Below are 21,819 nucleotides of genomic sequence, written 5' to 3'. Positions count from 1 at the left end.
AACCTAAACAATTGATGTAAGCTAAAATTATTTAAAATTTAGCTTTATGCCAATTGCTTACTAAAAGGTATAATTAGCCAAACACTAGCTAAAAGCTAACATCAGCAAAAATCTAGGTAAAGCTTAAAGTAGCAAAATACTAGTTAAATGGCAAAATAAACTACTGTAAGAACTTTCTGAAAGCTAATATTAGCTAAAAGCTAAAGGTAGTATAATGATAGCTCATGATAAGTTTAGCAAAAATCTAGCTAAATGCCACAAAGCTACCTAAAAGCTGTAACTGACAAAAAACATGCTAAATGCTAGTTTAGTTTATTATAATTTATTAGCACAAGGTATAAGTAGCAAAATGATATCTAATTGAAGAAAAATGCTAGCTAAAATGTTAACTATCCAAACTCTAGCTAAAAGCTAAAAGTGACAAACTGTAGCTTTAAGTAACACATTTTGACTAAAAGTACTAAAAGATTTTCTTAAAGCTAAAAGTAGCAAAACGTTAAATAAAATTTCAGTACAAAAGTATCTCAAAGTAGCAGAATTTTATTTTAAAGGTTTTTATTTTATTTCATTTATTTTATTGTTTCTGCACAGATTGATTTCAAGTTGCTCCAGTTCCAACTGACCCAGATAAATTACAAAAGTAGCATTCTTTGAAGGAATTCATATTGCCCACTGCACTACAGACATTTTTTTTTTTTTTACAAATCTGTTGTTCCATCTGTTAGCATTTGGAGCACATGTTAGGGATGACTGTCAGCTACAAAAGATACAAACTTAAAATGAATCACAAAAAGAAGAAATCTTAGTCCACTGTTTGCAGCAGAACTTTAGTAATTAGATTTTAGCTGTTTTTGTGATAGTTTGGACATTTGCGTCTTTACTTTTAGAAACGAGGGATCCAACTTTTGATCGGCCTTCACCTAAAAACTTTTCTAAAAGCCAAATGAAGATTCGGATAATCCGACCCCATTAATGGCAGCTAGCCGCGTAACCAATTTAGTGGAAATGTGTAAGAGTGTTAATGAAGGGGGGTCGAGCGAGCCGAGCAAAGCCGGGCTGAGCCGGCCTTGCCGGGCCGTAAGCAGGGTGTTAGAGGAGCTTTATTGGAAGCGGCCGGTCTTTTATTACCTGCTGTTCCCTGCAGAGCGGAGCCGTCTTGGCCACCTTATTACAGTTTATTACAGCAAAACAGCAGCAGACTCCCAGGAGGAGAGGCAGGAGATCAGCTAGTTACAGGCTGCACGTCCACCATCGTGACTCGTGTCACGAGGAGGGGAACCTCCTGAACACCAGGCGGGTCCAGTCAGAGGAAGCCATCCGAGTCAAAATCACAGCAATTTTAAAATCTGATTTGGGGATTTCAGGACAAATTTACTGCAGAACTGCGGCACAGAGCTCCAGTAAATCAAACCATCCTATTCCTGACTGTGGTTATTGGCCGGAGTGCAGCGGAAGCTTCTCAGCTACTACTACACCGAGTTTAACTCCATTTCTGTTAAATTAACAGATTAAACACCTTTTTGTTCCCCATCAAAAAGTGGAAAAATGGGAATGGAAAATTTCTTCCTACTTCATACTTTTGCCACCCACAAATAAGTAATATTGGATCATTTTCCTCAATAAATAAATGACCAAGTATAATATTTTGTCTCATTTGTTTAACTGGATTCTTTTATCTACTTTTAGGACTTGTGTGAAAATCTGATGATGTTTTAGGTCAAATTTATTCAGAAATATAGAAAATTCTAAAGGGTTCACAAACTTTCAAGCTCCACTGTATATCTCCTAGTTGGCATTCTTCTTTGTCTTTTTCCTGGCAGCTGCATTTCTAACATCCTGATGCATGCTCAATAATCCAGGTAGAAAAATCTAAAAAAAGTTAAATCTGGTCCTCTGGACATTCAAAAAAAAAAAAAAACAAAGCAAAACAACAAAACGTTTCTACATTTTTTGTTGTTTTGCTTTGTTTTGGGTTTTTTTTGAATGTCCAGAGGACAAGATTTAACTTTTCTAGATTTCTAACATCTTTCTACCAATATACCCACTGTTCCTCCTCTGGACATGTCCAAACCATCTCAGTCAGGCCTCTCTAACTTTATCTCCCAGTTGTTCAACCTCTGCTGTACCTCTGATGATCTCATTCCTAATCTTATTCATCCTTTTCACTCCTTAGGAGAACCTCAACATCTTCATTTCTGCCACTTCCAGTTCTTTCTCTTGTCTTTTTGTCAATGCCATTGTCTCCAGACCATACAACAAAGCTGGTCTCACAACTGTCCTGTAAACTTTTCCTTTGAACTTTGCTGACATCCTTTTGTTGCAAATCACTCCTGAAACTTTTCTCCATCCACTCCATCCTGCCTGGACTCTTTTTCACCTCTTTACCACATTCCCCATTTTCCTGGACAGTGGACCCCAAGTATTTGGAAGTCCTGCACCTTTGTGACCTCTGCTCCTTGTAGCCTCACTGTTCCACCACCCTCCTTCTCAACATGTACTTTGTCTTACTACGGCTGACTTTCATTCCTCGTCTTTCAAGTGCATACCTCCACCTCTCCGAGTTCTCTTCCACTTATTCCCTGATTCCCTGCTCTCACCACAGATCACAATGTCATCTGCAAACATCATAGTCCATGGGGATTCCTGCCTGACCTCATCTGTTAGTCGGTCCATCTCCTGAGTAAAACAAGAAGGGGCTCAGAGCCGAGCCTTGATGCACTCCCGCCTCCAACTTGAAGCTATTTGTCACTCCTACAGCACATCTCACCACTGTCCTGCTGTCCTCATACATGTCCTGTACGAATCTAACATACTTCTGCCATTCCAGATTTCCTCATGCAATACCACACCTCCTCTCTCAGCACCCTGTCATATTCTTTGTCTAAATCCACAAAGACACAAAGGAGTTTTTTTCTGACCCTCTCTGTACTTCAGCATCAGCATCCTCAAAGCAAAGATGGCATCTGTGGCGCTCTTTCTTGGCATGAAACCATACTGCTGCTCACAAATAGTCACCTCTCATCTAAGTCTTGCTTCCACAACTCTATCCCAGATCTTCATTGTGTCAATCATCAACTTAATTCCCCTGTAGTTGCTCTTTACATTACCCTTGTTCTTAAAAATGGACACCAGTACACTTCTCCTCCATCCCTTAGCCATTTTTTTACCCTCAAATATGCCATTGAATACTTGGGTCAAAAACATCACTGCCATCTCTTCTAGACATTTCCAAACCTGTCTGTACAGCACTTTGGTTGGCCTTGTAGCTGTTTTAAGTGCTTTACAAATAAAATGGTATGGTATGGTAAACCTCCACTGGTATGTCATCAGGTCTCACGGCCTTCCCCTTCTTCATTCTTTTCAGAGCTTTCTGAACTTCACCCTCACTAATCTTAACCCTCACTAATCTTTCCCACTTCCTGGTCCACAGTTTCTATGACCTCTACTCTTCTTTCTCTTTCATTCTCTTCATTCATTAGCTCTTCAAAAATACTCCTTCCATTTTCCTGTCACACACTCCTCACTTGTTAGAGCATTACCATTCCTATCTTTAACAAGCCTAACCTGCTGCACATCCTTTCCAGCCTGATCCCTATGTCTTGCCAATTGGTACAAGTCCTTCTCACCCTCTTTAGTGTCCATCCTCCCATACAACTCATCATACACCTTCTGCTTTCCCTTTGCCACCTCCCTCTTTGCTTTACATTGCATCTCTTTATATTCCTGTCTCCTCTCTTCAGTCCTCTCACTGTCATATTTCTTCTTGGCTAATTTCTTTCTCCAAGTAGCTTCCTGCACTTCACTATTCCACCACCAAGTTTCTTTATAATTTTCTCTGTCCAGATTACACCAAAGTACCTTCCTACCTGTTTCTCTAATTATTGTTTCTGTATTAGCTCAGTCATCTGGAAGCTCTTTCTTACCACCCAGACCCTTTAACAGCTCTTTTCTGAATTTCTCACAACATTCTTCCTTCTTCAGTTTCCACCATTTGGTCTTCTTCTTTGATTTTACTATTTTTCTTTTCTTCACAACAGTCATTCTGCACACAACCATCTGATGCTATTTGGTCGTGCTTTCATCTGCCAAAACCTTACAGTCCCCAATCTCCTTCAGGTTCCCTCTTCTACACAGACTGTAGTCTACCTGTCTACACCTTCCTCCACTCTTATAGGTCACTATGTGGCCATTGGGGTACCACTTGTTAAAATTTACAGATGGTTCTTGAGTAAAGTAAAAGCTGCATTTATGCAAACCATCTCCATATTTAAGAAGGAATACATTGATATGAAGCAGATTACAGATTTGACCAACTCTCAGATAAGTTGGGTCTCATTTTCTTTGTGCGCCTCACACATTAACACAACAATCAAAGATGGTGGTTGAGTAGAGCTAAGAGGTTTTGCTGATAGTTTAAGGGTAGACATCCAGATCCAAAGGACACAAAATCTAATCTGTTGTTCTTCTTTGGTCAGGTTGGAGGCTGTAGACCTGCAGGACACTGATATGGTAAAACTCCTCACCATTTTCATAATCAACTCCAATTTTTGAAGGTATTCTTGACTCCTGACTTATGATCTTACGGTCCGTTTCTGATTTCAGGATGTAGAGAAGCTCCTTCAGGGTGTTTGTGAAGCCGACAATGTCCAGGAAGTCGAGCGGTTTGGGGCGCACCTCATCCATCATCTTCGGATGTCGCAGCAGCGACGAAACAGCATCACAGCTCAGGAGATGAAGGCTGTGTTGGAGGACCGGGACAAATCTGTAATTAAGGTTAGTCCACGCTATGTTGAGCAGCTGTGACTCAGTATCAAACATCTATTTGAAACAAGCTGTTGAATGAAACTTTATGAAGACAAAAATTCAGATTGATTTGGAATACTATAGTATGATGCTTATTAGTGATATTTTGCACAATGTCGATGTAATTTGAAAGAAAAAAAATAATGGAGATTAATAGGATTTTGGTGAAACGAGTGAGAAAAGTGCTCGAAAAAGACCAGGATTTTTAGAGCTCTACAGCTTACATCACCCTTCAGATAATTATATTAACATGTTATTAAATATTATATCAGTACTTTTATTTTCCTAAGAGGAAGCCGTCACTCAGAACTCTTCACCTTCACTTTTCTAGTTAAAGAAGAAAATCCAAATTTTCCATTTCTTATCCCTCCTTCAGAGGCTGATTATTACCAAAGTTCAGTTCAGTCTATTACCAAAATCTTCAAAGTGCTGGTTTTATTACCCACAATTCATATCCTGCTCTCTGCGACAGGTGGAGCGAAATCAGTGGAAATGAAAAAAAAAAAAGTCTGGTGGGTAGGATGAGAGAGAGATAAAGAATTTGGCAATCAAGTGCAAAGATTGTGTGTGCTCCCAGCATGCTTTGCTACGGGAGATGGGCCCCGAAGTCCCGCCTCCTTCAGAGCCGTCTCAGATGAAAGAATCGGATCAGAAAACCGTCATCTGTTTCCTCTCTGTGACTGACGGACCATTTGTAACCATGGGAACCAACATGCTCCCTCGTGCAGAAACACCACTGGTAACCACGACAACTGCTGTCAGAAAAGAACAGGAGGAAATTTAGAGCCATGAAAGTTGGGCGACAATGTAATTGTGCACAACTTTTTCGTTGAAAGTTGGGAGCGAAGAGGTGGAGGCGGGGCCAAAGGGGTAAGCTTCGAGCTAACGCTCTCAGAAAGACTTAACCATCATTTCTTCAGGTCCAAAAGCTTCTCTTGAGTAGTAGGGGTGTTATTTGCACTACAGTTCCACACCCTTGAGAACTGAGTTTCTGTTTTGACTGAAACCTGGTCCCGTGAAAACATCTCTGACCGTGTAATCCAGCTGGATGGACAAAGTCCTTTCATACAGATGATCTGCTTCTTGAAGCTGAGTGTCCTGACTACAAGGCATTATCTCTGAGCTCAGCAATAAGATTGTGGTGGACGTGTTAGAAACTCAGCTTCCTGAACCTACCTCAGCTGGAGGACTAAAGCAGCACACGGTCCGGTACAGCAGAGCCCATAAAGACCATGGACGCAGGCTGGTGTGGAGACATCACTTAATGAAAACATCTGATGTGACAACTTTGTTCCTCTCCTGTGTTTAAACGACTGACATCTACAATAAAATACTATATAATTACTTAAAAGCCTAAAATTCCTTAAAGGAATGCTTATTGTCTGCCACCTGTAATGCAAAAGTTTTAGACAAATTTAAGTTGTAATTTTATATTGCATGATGAGAATCGACAGAGTTGAAGCTGTTCTGGTCCAAACTTGAAAATAAAGTTTTCCGATACGATAATGCAAGATGGCACTCTCAGATCCGGTGTTGTGAATTACTCTCGGTTAATTCCACACCAAATGTTAGCTCAGTATAGGTAAAACTGACTGAGTTCTATCCATTTTTGTGTTTGTGACGATCGGTTGGCTGTGGCAGCCATCTTGAACTGGGTTGGCTCAAATTATTATTTCTGGAAAGTTTAATTAAAATCTGTTTTGTGGTTGGTTCATGAGACATTTAGACAGACGGAGTTGACTCCCAAGAGTTAATGCCAACGTTTTAAACAAAGACGTGATCTGTTCACACTCAGAAAATGTGTTGGGGATTAGTCTCAGCTACTACCACACTAAATTTTAGCTCAATATCTGTAAATTGACTAAAGTAAAGTTATTTTTATATGCCCGTCAAAAGGTGGACATATAGTCTCCATTTGTACGTTCGTAAACTTTCTCTTGTCCAGCCTATAATTTTCTGAGCCACTCAAGATCATTTGACCAAATTTCATACACTTATGCATCATTATCAGACAGTGTGTTGCATGCACTTTCAACACCCTAGACCCAAGATCAAGGTCACAAATCAAGGTCAGCATTAAACCAGGGTCTTTGCTTGTCTGGACCAGAACTTATGTTCCACTCAAGATAATATAACAAAACTTGTTTGTGTAACTCGTACTCGTTTGTATCACCACTAAACTGAGTGTCTCATCACCCCAGATCAAAGGTCACAAACCAAGGTCAAATGTTATACATTGCTGTAGATTGCTATATAATAGTTTGTTGATGGGCGAATAATGTGCCATACGTGCCTCCAGGAATAAGGTGGACAAAGTCCAACCAGTAACATGTGTAACATGTGTACCACCTTCATATTGAGGTAGTCTTCTGGTATCAGGTGATACCCCCAGCACTTGTACCTGCGTTTGTATGTTAGACGGACCTTCAAACCTTTTGCTCAGTCCGCTCCAAAGCAGTTGGCCTCACTTGTTTACACCCCCTCGTCCCTTCGTAACCCCCTGCCTCCTTTAACCTTAAATTCGCCTGCGTTTCTGCATCACCACCACTAACCCCCCGCCGATATCCACCCTCTTTTAACAGCCGTCCCCTTTACGTTAACACCGCTCCTCCATGGTAACACCTTAATTCCACTGCTGCATCACGGCGAAATATGTTTCAAATGCTGCTGTAATCCTCATAGAAGAAGACGAAGAGAGAAAGCACTCCATGCTGGAGGATCACCCCCCACCCTCGTTGCTTGCCTATCCCTTGTTCCCTCTTCTCATCTCTCAGGGATTATCTTCCTCGGCAGCCGGGGTTTCTGGGAAATATTAGACGGGGGGGAGGGTTCTTCCTGAAAGCACCAACCCATATGGCAGCTGGAGTATCCTGCTTTTTATTGAGTTCATATCAGGTAATGCAGGTTATTACAGTTTATTAAACTCACCTGGTGCCGCCCGACCACCACACTCTGACGGCGGCCTCAGCACGATCAAGTGTTGGTTCGATTCTCACACATTTAGGCTCAATTACTGAGAGTAAACATCAACTTTCATTGTCTGATGGCAACAATGAGAATAAATTGATCAACTCCTCTCCTCAAATGTGCTTTATCTTTTAACTTTGCTGTAAATGTGATTAAAAAATTCTGGAAAATCTGAAGGCAGCCAGTTCAACGAGTGCCCTCACAAGTCTTTAAAGAAAGGCCTACTTTTTATATAAAGTGTACGTAGATCAAAAGAAATGAGCCACTGGCTCGTTATAGTCACCATAGTAACCACACACTTGTGTCCGTCACTCCCTGACTGCAAGAGTGACAGACAAAAAAGAAAAAAACAGACTGAAAAATAAGCCTCAAAAAGACAGTCGCTGTGTAAAGACGATGAGTTGTACCTTGAAAATTCCTGATCCGTGAGCAGCAGAAGGCTCTACTGGTCACAAGTGTTGCTTTTTTTTAATTTTTTTTTACGTTTGGATTATATGACAAGTTAAAGACCACTTTTAGTTTTTAGGGTAGTTTTTCAGTTAAGTTTACTAAATCTGCGAAAACCTGGGTGTGAGTTCTTTGCACTCTTTGGGATTTGAGAAAAACGGTGTGAGTTCCATTTTAAAGAAAGACGCACTGGATAAAAGAGGACAAAAATCCTTATGTTTTGATATATAATTTGTTCTAAAGAACTTTAGGACGTAAGAAACGTTTGTCAAAGATTTGAAAGTTTTAGGCGCTTCAAAAGTTTGTGACATCAAATGTCAGCTGATCATTCTCTTGAGAAATCTCCAAAAATCATCAAACTTAAGCTGTGATCCTGTTGCATCCATTAAAGATATCGGAGAAGACATTTAGTTCTGCGAAGTCCAACTTTTCATGACCCGTTTAAACTTTGAATGATGTTTCTGCTGTGTAGATCACTCGAGCTGGGTTTTCTCACGTTTTTCGTCAAAGTTCGGTTGTTTTTATTGTCTGTCTCTTTCTAGTGTTGGGTAGATTAAAATGTGTAGAAACTATAGGTTGGTTTATCGGTGACATCTTTAGTTGAAGACTTGCTGCCATCGAAGTAAATGGCGCACCATTTTAGGCTTTCTTTACCGCTGATGCTCCCATTGTTTACATTCAGAACCTTCAAAATGGCGACTCAAGGCGAACACTTTATAACCTACATCAATTAAACTCAGTCCATGATTCAACTATTAGAAGAACAATTGAGGTGTATAGTTTCAGTATCGCCACCTACTGTTTCTGAGGAGAGCTGCAGTATTTGTTGAGTGTCACCAAACTAATAGAAGAAATGACTTACCTTCACTTTTCTCTGATCCTGTATCTGCAGTGTAAAAGACTAGAAGAGGACCTGCTTCAGCAGAGGCACCAGTGGATGACCCAGGTAAGACCCAACTCATTTCACTTAATCTGATGGATTGGGATTAGTGGTGTTCATACAAACATTGTATGTTTGTTTGTGGGGATGTGTTTCTGTTGATCTAGGACATTTCTGCTCTTAAGCAACGATTCAGCAAACTGGAAAAATAAAAATAATTTGGGTTGTTTGGTTTGTCGTTTTTTTTATTTTTAATTTATACAAATACAAAAAACTTAATTTAGCAAAAAAATAAGTAAAAAAGGCCGGACTAAGTGGTTTCTATCCATCTGTCATCCATCCATCCATTCGTCCATTATCTTCCGCTTCTTCTGAAGTCGGGTCGTGGGGGCAGCAGCTTGAACAGCAGAGCGGCCCAGACATCTCTCTCCACAGCCACCTCTTCCAGATCTTACTGGACATAGTCTCTCCAGCGTGTCCAGGGTCTCCTCCCAGTCATACATACCCAAAGCACCTCCCTAAGGAGACGCCCAAAAAGGATCCTTACCAGAGCTCGTGACCATAGGTGAGGGTAGGAACATAGACCAACAGGTAAACAGAGAGCTTCTTCTTACAGCTCAGCTCCCTCTTCACCACAACGTACCGGCACAGAGTACACAATACTGTGGAAGCTGCACCAATCTATCTGTCAATCTCATGCTCCATACTTCCCTCACTCATGAACAAAACCCTGAGATACTTGAACTCCACTTGAGGCAGAACCTCACCCTCGACCTGAAGAGAGCCACAATTTTCCGACTGAGGACCATGGCCTCTGATTTCAAGGTGCTGATTCTGACCCCAGCTGCTTCACACTCTGCTGCAAACTGCTCCAGTGAGAGCTGAAGATCAAGACACGAGGACACCAACAGGACCACATCATCTGCAAAGAGCAGAGATGGAATCCTGAGGCCACCAAACTGAACTCCATCCACCCTCTGGCTGCACCGAGAAATTCTGTCCATAAAAGTTTCTCGGTGCAGCCAGAGGGCGGAGGGAGTCCGTCCTTCATCCAACTATCATTTCCCATCCATCCTTTCATTCATCCACCCATCCAGCTCCCTCCTATGGTTACAGGAGGTGCAATTCACACAGAGCTCTCAGACCTCCATCTCTTCAGTTTCCTCCTCATTCAGTGGATCTTCTGGAGGAGTTCTGAAACCACCTGTCAGATACTGTGGAGGGAAAAAGATTAAGCTTTATCGTAGTTTCATTTGAAAACGGAATATCAAAAAAAAAAATATATATATATATATATATAAAGGTAAATTGGTATACATCTTAATTAAAATGTATTTTGGTATTTTGACATCATTATCTTTGTTTGTCTATAACTGATTAACTCATTTTTTAATCTCATTAGTAACTTGTTTATTTGTTCTCTATTTAAAACAAAATAATTTGTAGGTTGTTTGATTCTGGCAGCATATTTTCATTAGAATCAGTAAAACCTCCAGTAGAGTTTGTTCCTGCAGAGCCGCTTGCATCTTTTTTTTCTGAAGTAAATTAAAATTTGTTATTAATGTATCGCTGAAGCCTGTTAATTAGGCCGGGCTCTGGGAGGGATTAGAACTGAGGGAACGTTTTAATTTCACACAGAAACATCGGCAGCTGCCATCAAAGAGCGCCAGGCCCTCAGTGAAACGCTGAGAAAAAACAAAACCAGGACTTTAAGAACCGGACCTTTGAACCCTGAACGTAAATGTTTGAACCAGATACTTTTAAAACGTCCCACCTGAACACCAAGCAGGACATGAGCAGGTCCACTCACGTTGACCCGAGTCCCTTTCTCTGGATTCATTTACAGAAATCCTGACCAGCTTGTTTTTACTTTGGCCCTAACGTTCTTTTCCCCGTTCGTTTTAAAAACGAATGTTAGCCGCTTGAAACTTCAAAGTGACTGCCAGCATGTGATATAAAAACTGCCTTCTTTAAAATAAAACAATTTTTTTGTTTTTAAAGATTAAATAAAAAAAACAGACATTTATTTAAGTTTACCTCTGCTTTTATTCATTCTGCAACTATTAAGGTTGTACACTTTTCAAAATGGCCTCTAGCATTAACATTCATGTTAAGACATCAAACGTCAACTAGAATTAATATCTAGGGAGAAATTATTACACATTAGATGACGATAAATAACTTTTATTATCTTCAGACATCCCAGTACTTTATTTATTCAGACATTTTTAGCTCTAATAAAACGTTTTTTTGTGTAATTAACAGACTGCATGCAGCCACACAGTCAGTGTGTGTGTTAGGAATGACTCTCAGCTACTACCACTCCACATTTTATCCCCATTTGTGTAAAAATTACAGTTAGTACTTTTTCTTAGCTGTGGCAGCCATCTTAATGTGGATCGGCTTGAATTGTTAAAAAGTTGTAGATTGATTACGACCTGAAAGCTTAATTGAAATCCATTCAGTGGTTTGTGACATATTTTGCTAACAGACACAGTTGGGAGTTAAAAAAAAATCCATCCAATAGTTCGGGATATATTTAGCTAACAAAGAACAACAGACCCAGTCAAATACGATTGCCTAATAATAAAATACATTTTATTAAGCACCTTTTTTATTTCCACATTCTGGAGGAACCATCTCTGCCCCGCCCCCATCGTAGTCCTCTCTTCTGCTCACCTGAACTCCAAATGTTAAATGTTAAAGGTCAAAGGTCGTTCCTCACTTCCTCAGAGTTCCCCTCCTGTCCCGTTTGTCTCCTCCGATCATTAAAGATTCCTCTCGTTTCATTTCTGCTCCCCCCACCCGTCAAAGATCGGGTGCATTTTATTATCTCGTCCTTCCCTGTTCTGTTGACCTTAACTCCTCATGCTAAAGGTCAGCTCAGTGTCGCTCCTGCCTGCTGATCGCCTCATTTGGAAATTATTCTAATTAGCAAGTGGGGCGGTTCTTTTGAAGCGTCTCCTCCGGCCCGGCTGGAGAAGACACATATTGACTCTCTGGGTTTGGTTCCTCTTTTGATGTCTCACTTTAAACTCTCAGACCTTGAGGGCTTTAATTAGAATAGAGGAGGAGGAAGTGGTGGAGGCCAGGGTCGGGTCTGTAATCCCTGCTGGAGTCGACCTCCACCAGGTTTGTACCAGAGACACCGTGAGACACGGCGTCCTGTAAAACTCAGCTGACGGGTCCACCTCCTGCAGCATGTCTCCATTCATTCTCTTCGGTGTCAAATGTTATTTTAATGTTGTGTATTTAAAGATAAACCGCACGTTAACAAAGATTTAATAATGATGATGCAACAGTTGTGTTTGAATAGAAACATCCAGCCAGGACTTAAACAACAAGCGGTGCACCAACGTCCTCCGTCTCTGACGGATTTGAGCAGTGAATGTTTGTAGTTCTGGAGTTGAGTGTTTTTCTGGACTGGAATTCAACAGAGAATGAAGTAAACCTAAATGTTTTTTGGTGCAAGATATTTGAGTGGGTAGGAGTTACACTGTGGAGAAGAAGACAGGGAGGTTTATTTATTTTCTTGTCCAAGGCAGAGGAGATGATGGATCCTGGCAAGTGGAGGGATATATATGTATATATGTGGTGGCAGACATCTTGGATTTTGACATGACAGTTTTTGATAGTGACCTTTCTTACCCCTAGATGCAGCCACACACCAAAATGAAAGTTGGCACCTCTTCTATTTTTCTAGTTATCAAGCTCACGACAGACAGGTGGACGAAGGGCATTTCCAGTTCCACTCTTTGCTCCGTGATGGGGGGATTAAAAAAAGTAACAATAAATTCAGCACCTGATTTTTGTCTCTTACACCGTTACTGGTTCACAAAGTTAGACTCCTACGTCCACTTGTCTGGTCATTATGCTGCAGAAACCTGGACTCTGAATGCAAACAGAGAAAAGAATGAGCACATTTGAAAAGACCTGCTACCAGTCCTTGCTTCAGGTCCACACAGGTCCTCCCACACTGCCAACAACGATGTCCACCATAGAGTCCGTGTCCTCATTGGAGACATGTCTCCATCCTAATGTAGGTCAAGAAGAAGACACTGAAGTGGTGTGTCCATGTAGTGAGGACTAAGGGAACTCTGTCAAACATGATCCTGCAAGAAAACGCACAAGGAACCAGTAGAAGAGGACGTCCTCCTCGTCAACAGGAAGAGGACATCCATGTCTGGACAGGACTGCCTGCCCATGTCCTCAACCGTCTTGCTGAGGATCAGTGAAGGAGGTTGCTGGTGAAGCTCCCACAGCAACTGGCCGATGATGATGTTCTGTAAAACTGACTTGGTTGAAGACATTTTTGCGTTTGCCAAAGCTGATTAGCTGTGGCGGCCATTTTGAATCACTTGTAGATGTGGATACTTTCTGAGAGTTTCAGTAAACTCTGCCCTTTGATTCAGGAGGTGTTTGACAGACAGGCAAAATATTATCACCCTTCTTTTAGTGCCAGGCAATAAAAACTGTAACCTCTTCTGTTAGGTATGTACTTTTTATTTTATTTTTTTCACGTCGTTGTTACTTGCTGTTCCGTCATTTTTAATCAGCTGGTTGTTTGTCTCCCTCGTCGCAGTGGAGAGGGGAACTGGAAATACCCTCCATCCGCCTGTTCGTCTTGTGAGCATGATAACTGGAAAAATAAGGAAGGTACCAACTTCCATGTCAGTGTGTGACTGCATCCAGGTGTAAGAAAGGTCACTAACGAAAATTGGATTGCCACGTCAAAATCCAAGATGGCCACCGCTGTGTATCTATGTTTAAAAAAATAAATAAAAATGGCCACCTCTATCAGTTAAGGAGACTTTGCTTTCTAATTTTTTTAATTACTGAAAAGTATAATTCCCTCAGATGAGTGTGGTGGTCTAAGATACATATATGGGGGTCAAGGCCACCACTGGCCACCCCCTAACTCCTCCACTGCACCTGGTGGAGGATAAACCTGCTCCCTCCACCATCCAGGATTCAACATGCAGCACCGCATCTCCTTCCCACTTGAATATCTTGCACTAAAAACATTAAGGTTTACTTTCATTCCCTGTTGAATCCCAGTCCAGAAAAACATTTATCTCAAAAACAAACATTCACCTTCAAATTCCTCAGCGATTGGGGACATCGGCGCACTGCTTGTTCATGGCGTTCAGAGCATTGGATACAGAATTTCTGTGTTTATTTATCAACTCTGCTCTTTAAAAACATTTACAGGAAGTCTTCCTCTCGTTCTTTGCACATGCTAATTATTTCAAACAACTTTTATTAATCCAGATATTTACGAACATTAAAATCTCTCCTCCCTTCCTTTGCTCTGGATGTTTCAGTTCAGGACCCAGAGATAATCTGATCTGGTGCCGTCAGAACGCAGCAGCTGATATAAATCACATCCTCATTATGAACTGTGTTGACTCTTATGTTGCTTAATTAGTCACTTAGTAGATTAAGCCTTTATTCAAACAGTCGTTCCGATCCAGAGGTGGATCTCCTCTGCAGCGCAGCCCCGCAGGCACGTGCACCCAAAGCACAAACGCACACTCCCTCGAGTGTTGCTCCTCATCTTTAAACCTTTGGATAAAGTTTTTACTTGGGGTTTGCAGCTCATATTGCCGAGACGTTTTATTAAACGTGCGTGTGCGTTGAGGGTCGTTTCTGTAGCCGCCGAGCTTCTGATGTGGCTTTCGTCTGATCAGGAGGAGATGCTGATGCTGCAGAGAGAACGAGGCGGAGCTCTGGAGGACAGGCGCCAACTGGACGCTGAGATTCAGGAACTACGAGTCGATCGCAGGTCAGTGAGCCTTCGCCTACCCACAATCCTTCACACCAGCTGCAACCAAGAACAGTGGCCTCTGTGGTTGTTTGACATCTTGTCGCAGAACCACCCAAAGACCAACCAGCAACAGCTGATCTTTGCACGTTTAATAACCTGCAAAACTTCACTAAAATACAGTGTTGTGCAAGCTCACCCCTCACTGGCACTGCTTCATAATTCGTCTTAAACAAGTTCAAGCTGAAATAATTCATGTTCAGAGTTTGCCTCTTCAAAACTGAACTACACTAGCATTTCCAAAACAAATTAATTCTCATTCATTCATCAAATTTATACAAGATCATTTACATCAGTCATTTAGCATAAGCATTAGCTCTCTTGCTAACGTTTTGATTTGTTTTCGACGCAGATTTAAAACCTCACCCAAAGTAAACGTCTAAACGTTCAGTTCCACCAGGAATGCTGCGCTCAGACTTTTGTTAATGTTACATCATACAATGCAAAATAAATGATCAAACATGAACAAGCTAAATATTTTGAGATTTTGGCCAAACAAAAAGTAAAAAAGCAGAAGCCGGACTTCACGGCAGAGCCGTAATTCAGAGTTTAAACGGGTCGCAGAAAGTTGGACTTTACTGAACTGCTGTTTTTTCATCTTTAATGTTTTTTTACACAATCGCAGGTTAAGTCTTGTGATGTTAACAGATTAAAGTGATGATGTCACTGACTCTAATGTCTAAATCGTATAAAGTTTTCTATTTTTGGCCAACAGACTCTTTGTTCTGGTATAGTGATGTGGGCAAACTCGATTCAAGATGGCTGCTGGAGCTCATCATCTTTAACAAACACAAAAGTTCTAAAACTCTTCAGTTTTCACGCCGCATTCTCCATGAAAAGCTGTTTTTAATTTATCCTGAGCGCTCGTTGGGGCTTTCTAAAGCTATTCAATGTGCGTATTCTGTCCTCTTTGGTTGATGCTACATGCAGCGTGTTTCAGATTAAAGGAAATAAAACGCTTTAAATGTTTCAACAAAGTCAAGTCCATTGAGTCTGTCGTTAAAGATGAGCTGAGGGGACCAAAGCTGAACGTTTCATCTCGCTGCTCCTCTCTCAGCTCGCCGCTCTCCGTTCCTAACGAAGCCCCGTCGCTGCCTCCTGACAGCGTTTCCCAGAAGCCGCTGGCCTCTCAGGACCAGAACCTCCAGGTCCGACTGCAGCAGCTGTCCAGGGAGAAGCAGAGCGTCGAGGAGGAGCTTCGACGGAGCCAGGAGGCCGAGCGAGAAGCCTCTGAGAAAGTCCGCAGGTCAGGTTCTAACAAATAAACTGTTTTCATGGAGGATCTTCAACAAATTAAAAGTAATACACAGAAAATTACTGCTCAATATCTGTAAAATTCACTGAGGTGTAGCCAGGAGCACCACCAAAGGGGGGCCAGAGGGGGCACTGGCCACCCCCAAAAGTTTGGTGGCCTCCCTTAACCACACACTTTTGTCCTCTTGAGTCCCAAGGTTTGATTAGTTGAACCTCAAAAACATAAAAACTAACTTTGTTTTTTTCACATTTATTTTTTTATTTTAATAAATATAAATTTATTTATTTTTCTTTGCAAAGCAAATAAAAATGTTTTTAAAATAATTATAAGAAGTGATGGTAAATGTTTTATTCAATGTGCCCCTTCAAATCAAAGACCTGTTGTTTTAGGGAAACGTTAGGACAGTTTCTGGCGTTTCTGGTCTCTGTAAAGATTCAGAACTCTTTAAGCTGGACTGCTGTGCATCTCCAGATGTTCTCTGTTCCACCAATTAGTTGTGGCGGCCATCTTGAATTAGATTTATTCCTAATGTTAATTGGTTGCAGATTTTCATTCAGTGATTATTTTCGGAGTTTCTGTTCAGTGGTTTCTGAGATATTTTGCTAACAGACAAACAGGGTTGACTCCAATGGTAAAGGTGCTCAAAGTATGTGGTGGAGACTGTACTCAGCTACTACCACAGGCTGAGCAAGAGTCCTCTTCGTGTTGTTTTAACAGAATTTCTGTCTAATATTCTCAGTTTTACCCACTTTAGTTTTTGCTAAAATAGCTTTGATGAGTGATGTATAAAATATTTTGCTAACATTACAGACAAACACATGACCATAAACATTATCACCCTCTCACCTTTGGCATCAGGTGATGAATAATAAAACAGGACTTGAGAGGATCAGATTTTTGAAGGTACTCTTTAAATTTTTTAACAAACTGCTAAAACGTTTGAACTGAATTATAAAAAGGAGAAAACGGACCGTTCGTTGGATCAGTTCGGGTTAGCGTGGTGATGTTTGGCGCTCTGTCTGGGTCAGACTGAACGTTTTAAACTTTAACCGTAACACCTAGCCACACGTTAGTCCAAACTTGAGCACCAGAAGCCGTTCCAACACGCACCGGTGAGATTTATGTTCGTGTTGTCAGGAACGAGTGACTTTTGGTTCCTTTTTTCTGCCGGAGTCCATCGGGCTGCTGGTGCATGATGGTAGTTTTTGACTTGATGGAGCGGTTTCGCCCTGCAGATGGTAGTGGGTTCAACAGCTTACTGACAGGTTGAGAGGGCTCTCATACAAGACTGAGGGCTTCATTCTTACATCTCTTGGTCTCTAATGACCTCAGAGACTCTCATCCCGATGACTCACCGAGCGTTGCAGGGTTTTCTTGTGAGGTTATGCTGCAGCTCCTGATCCGAGATGTGGTGCATTTTGTCAGGAAGCTGCGGTAAACAGCAGGGAGGAGGGAGGAGGGAGGGGGAGGTTTTCATTTGCTCCAGTCCCCTCAGAAAGAGCTAAACTTCTGAGCTGTATTTATTTTGATCAAGCACGATGTTGAGAGGAGACGTAGTCTGCTAAAGGTAGTATCTCATTAGCCGCGACCGTTAGAAACTAGTAGCGACTCAAAATCAAGAAATAAAAAAATAATTCAGTGATGGTCTCACTAAGTTCGGAAGTTTGGAATCAGGACTAGAGACAGTTTTTGTAAATCATTGCCTTTTTTGTTTGCAATGCTTGTTTTAGCAAAATATTTGTAATATTAGCTGAGTTATAGCGATAGCTGTTTTGTGTTTTAGGTTGATTACCTGTGGCAGCCATCTTGGATTGAGTTGAGTTCAATGGTTAGTCAGTTGCAAATGTGCCTTTAATGACATCATGAGACTTGGGACTGTTTTTATAGGAAAACAAAGTTTTAAGTTAATTTGTTGTAGTCACACTGCTCTAACGTCACCGAGTCAGCCTGAACTGCCAGGTGACAAACACGTGCTGAGCATGTGACAAACACGTGATAAACATGTCTGACGGCAGCTATCCGAGACACCAGAGGCGTTCAAAGACCGGTTAATGACGTGGGACTAAGAAGACTTTTCGGTGGTAATGATTCGTATTCAGTGGACATCGGCGAGCATTTCCGAGATGATCAAGACGAATAAGCCTTTTCTTTTTTTTTTTTACTCAAACTGGATGATTGTCTGATTTTTGAATAACGTGACTCCTTCGACTGCTTCTGATCTCATCAGCATGAAGATGAAGAGATTCATGATGAAAACAGATTAAGTCTTCCCGTCTGCATCCCGTGCTGTCCTCCTGAGCTCAAACCTGGGGCTTTCTTCTATAATTTGGCTGCCAGCAGGGGTGGGAGTGTGTGTTGGAGTGTGTGTTGGAGTGTGTGTTGGTGTGTGTGGGGGGTGGCGGTGGGGGTGGTGGCTCCTTCGAAGTTTCTGGGCTTGTGAAGAGGAATGTTTGCTCTCTGATTGGAGGGACCCAGTTAAATCTGCTGTTTATTACAGATGGGAAGTTTAATTTGAGTTGGAGAGGCAGAGAGAGTCTCACTGACTGTTAGAAGGTCACTCCCACCCCTCCCCCATCACACACACACCTGCACACACACTCACACACCTACACACACCCTCATGCCTTTCTTCACTTTGACTGAAAACATGCAGGGATTTTTGCCTGGTTTAAAACCAGTTTAGACTCAATTAAGGGTGCATTCACACCAGCCCTGTTGTCCCGAACTCTAGCCCGTTTGCCTAGGAAGTCCGGTTCATTTGGGGAGGTGTGAACATGCCATCGAACTCTGTCACGGAACAAAAAGACGAACTCTGGCCCGCCTAAAAACCTAGGTCGGTCCGGTAAAAGAAACCTCAAGCGCTGTTCGAGTACAGTGTGAATGCAAGCAGACCGGGCACCGCTCTGCAAGCAGGAAGTGGACTACAACGCAGGGCAAACAAACACGCATTTCTCTTACCTCATATGGAGCCGTCAGCTGCCTTGTGTGAAAAACAATATTCTCCATGGTCTTCTGCCTCATCTTCCACTCATGTTGAGTCCATGGTTGAAAAATGACAAAATATAACTCCTCAAACCGCTAAAATTTGATGCCACTCCATTTTTGTTTTTATTTCCAGAAGAAGAAGTGTCTTCAGAGGTTTTTGTGTTGTTTCTTTCAGTAGTTCTTGGTGCAGCGCCCCCACAGGCGAGTGGGGGAACAGGTTGGTTCGAACAGGTTGGCTCGACTGCACAGTGCAGTGTGAATGCAAACGCACCAGCTCAAATGTAAACAAAATGCTATGAATACTGGTCCCAAACCGAACCGAGTCTACCGGACTATCAGGTGTGAAAACAACCTAAAACCAGTTTAGACTCAATGTAAATGACTGGAACCAGTTTAGACTAAATTTTAAAAGACTGAAACCAATTTAGACTAACAATATAAGACTGAAACCAGTTTAGACCAAATGTAAAACACTAAAACAAGATTAAACTAATTGTAAGAGACAAACTAGACTAACTGGGAAAGACTAAAACTAGTTTAGACTATTTGTAAAAGACTAGAACCAGTTTAGACCAAATGGGAAAGACTAGAGCCAGTTTAGACTTAATGTAAAAGACTAAAACCAGTTTAAATGTAAAATACTAAATCTAGTTTAGACTAACTGGGACAGACTAAAACCAGTTAAGACTAAGTGGAAAATATTAAAATCTGTTTAGACTAACTCGGAAAGATTAAAATCTGTTGAGACTAACTGTAAAAGACTAAAGCAGATTTAGACAATGCAAAATACTAAAACTAGTTTAGTCTAAAACCAGTTTAGACTTACTGTAGAAGACTAAAGCCAGTGTAGACTAAATGTAAAAGACTGAAACAAGTTTAGACCTAATGAAAAAGACTAAAGCCAGTTTAGACTAAATGTAAAAGACTGAAACCAGTTTAGACCTAATGAAAAAGACTAAAACAATTTAGACTTAATGTAAAAGACTGAAACAAGTTTAGTCTTAATGAAAACAACTAAAACAAATTAGACCAAATGTAAAATACTAAAACTAGTTTAGACTAACTGGGTAAGTCTAAAACCAGTTTAGTCTAAATGTAAAAGACTTGAACCTGTGTCCGTGTCTCGGCAGCATCTCGGTCCCGTCTCTTTTTTATTGCAGGCCTTTAAAACGTGGGCGTCTCAAACCTTTCTGGATTTCTTTAGCTGGCATTTCAACTGATCTCCGTTTCAGTGAGGGAGTCTTGATTAGGTCTCACTTCAGTTGCGGACGTCTTGAATCAGTTTTGTCGTGGGAGTCTCAAACTCCAATCGCAGCCTCAGAGTTTGCCGAGACCGAACAAACTTATTTCCTAACAAGTTTGAGTGAAACCCATGCGCAGCTCGGTGAGACACTGATTTATTGTTCAGCAGAGATGAATCTGAGGGCGTGTCCAGTTTGACATGTTTAACATTCACGTGTTTCTTTTCTTCCACTCCAGGTTGGAGCGTCTGGTGGACGTGTTGAGGAAGAAAGTTGGGACCGGAAGCCTTCGTGTTATTTAATCTGTTGGTTCTTTTGGATTTTTTACATCAACCCTGTTTTTTGTAACTGATCTGTTCTTTCTGACAAACGTTTTCATTTTAAACCAAATCTATTAGTATTTGTTGAAATACAAAGTTACAGTGTTATTATTTTTTCCTGTTTAATTTGTGGAATGGTTTTTTTTTTCGGTGTGTTTTTGACGGTCTGAAACCTGATTTCAGTCAAATAAAAGGAACTTTTATTAAACTTGTCCTTAAAGTAAAGATCATGAATGTGGACTTGAATAACATTTTTATCCGTTAAGTTCTTTTTTATTGTCTTTTTCTATCTCGTCTCTGTCTCATGTCATCAGAAACACAATAACTTCAACTGTTTTCAGCCACATTTTTGTTAAAAACTTTATTTTTCATAAGTCTGCAACACTTGATAAACCAAATAACTTAAACTAGTATAAACTATTGTTAACTGTTAACCAGGGTTGTGTTAAAATCACTTGCTCCAGTGTTATTTGGTCCATTTTAGCTGAACTTGTGAAACATTTAAGCAGGAATGTGTTTTTTGTATATAACTGTAAGAGTTTAATTTCCGTCTTAAAGTAAAAGATTTCCCTGTCAGTCTGAATCAGTTTGAGTCCAGTTTCTTTTTCAACACTTCTTGACGCCTGATTCCTCCCCCCTTTACTCCTCTCGGTCTCTTTAATTGAAGATCAGTTTGCTTTGTGGTTCTTCTGTTGATTTAAGGTTCGCCTCACGTGTTTAAAACAGAAACGCTACTCGGTTTAATTTCAGAGGATCATTGTGACAAATGAGAGGAAGCCACTCTGACTTCGGCGCTCTCCTAAAACTTCAAATTAAAATTTGACTTTGACAACTTTTCAACAGCTCGGCTCTACGGACACTTTAAAATAAGTCGAGGGAGTCTCGTTAGCGCGCCTTTAATCCGTTCGCCTGCTAACGACCACATGCCAGAAATTATTTTTAAAAAATATTTTCAGCTGCAACAGTTTATAAATGGTCAGATTGTTGAGCGTTGTCACATGAGTTGAAGCCAAAATGGAGAAGCTGCTTTCTGCTCAGCTCTCTGAAGATCCACCACTGCATGCACTCAGGTTCTGGACTGACTGGACCGTTCTGTT

The 21,819-nt window shown here is 41.0% G+C and overlaps 1 protein-coding gene across 1 annotated transcript in view; it reads left to right on the top strand.

The window, feature by feature from the left end:
- The window catches only part of mipol1 (mirror-image polydactyly 1), a 30,819-nt gene extending 10,115 nt beyond the window's left edge, over positions 1–20,704 (top strand). Inside the window, exons 7-12 of the mRNA XM_037694799.1 lie at positions 4,476–4,509; positions 4,603–4,773; positions 9,110–9,163; positions 14,788–14,882; positions 15,979–16,167; positions 20,641–20,704. Coding sequence (XP_037550727.1) covers positions 4,476–4,509; positions 4,603–4,773; positions 9,110–9,163; positions 14,788–14,882; positions 15,979–16,167; positions 20,641–20,704 — 607 coding nt within the window. The remainder of the gene's footprint in view (positions 1–4,475; positions 4,510–4,602; positions 4,774–9,109; positions 9,164–14,787; positions 14,883–15,978; positions 16,168–20,640) is intronic.
- The last annotated feature ends 1,115 nt before the right edge of the window (positions 20,705–21,819 follow it).

The sequence above is a fragment of the Nematolebias whitei genome, chromosome 21 (assembly GCF_014905685.2).
Source record: "Nematolebias whitei isolate Nwh7 chromosome 21, NemWhi1, whole genome shotgun sequence".
In the NCBI taxonomy this organism is placed as follows: Eukaryota; Metazoa; Chordata; class Actinopteri; order Cyprinodontiformes; family Rivulidae; genus Nematolebias; species Nematolebias whitei.
The sequence above is the reverse complement of the archived record's forward strand: the minus strand, read 5'-3'. Positions and strand labels throughout refer to the sequence as shown.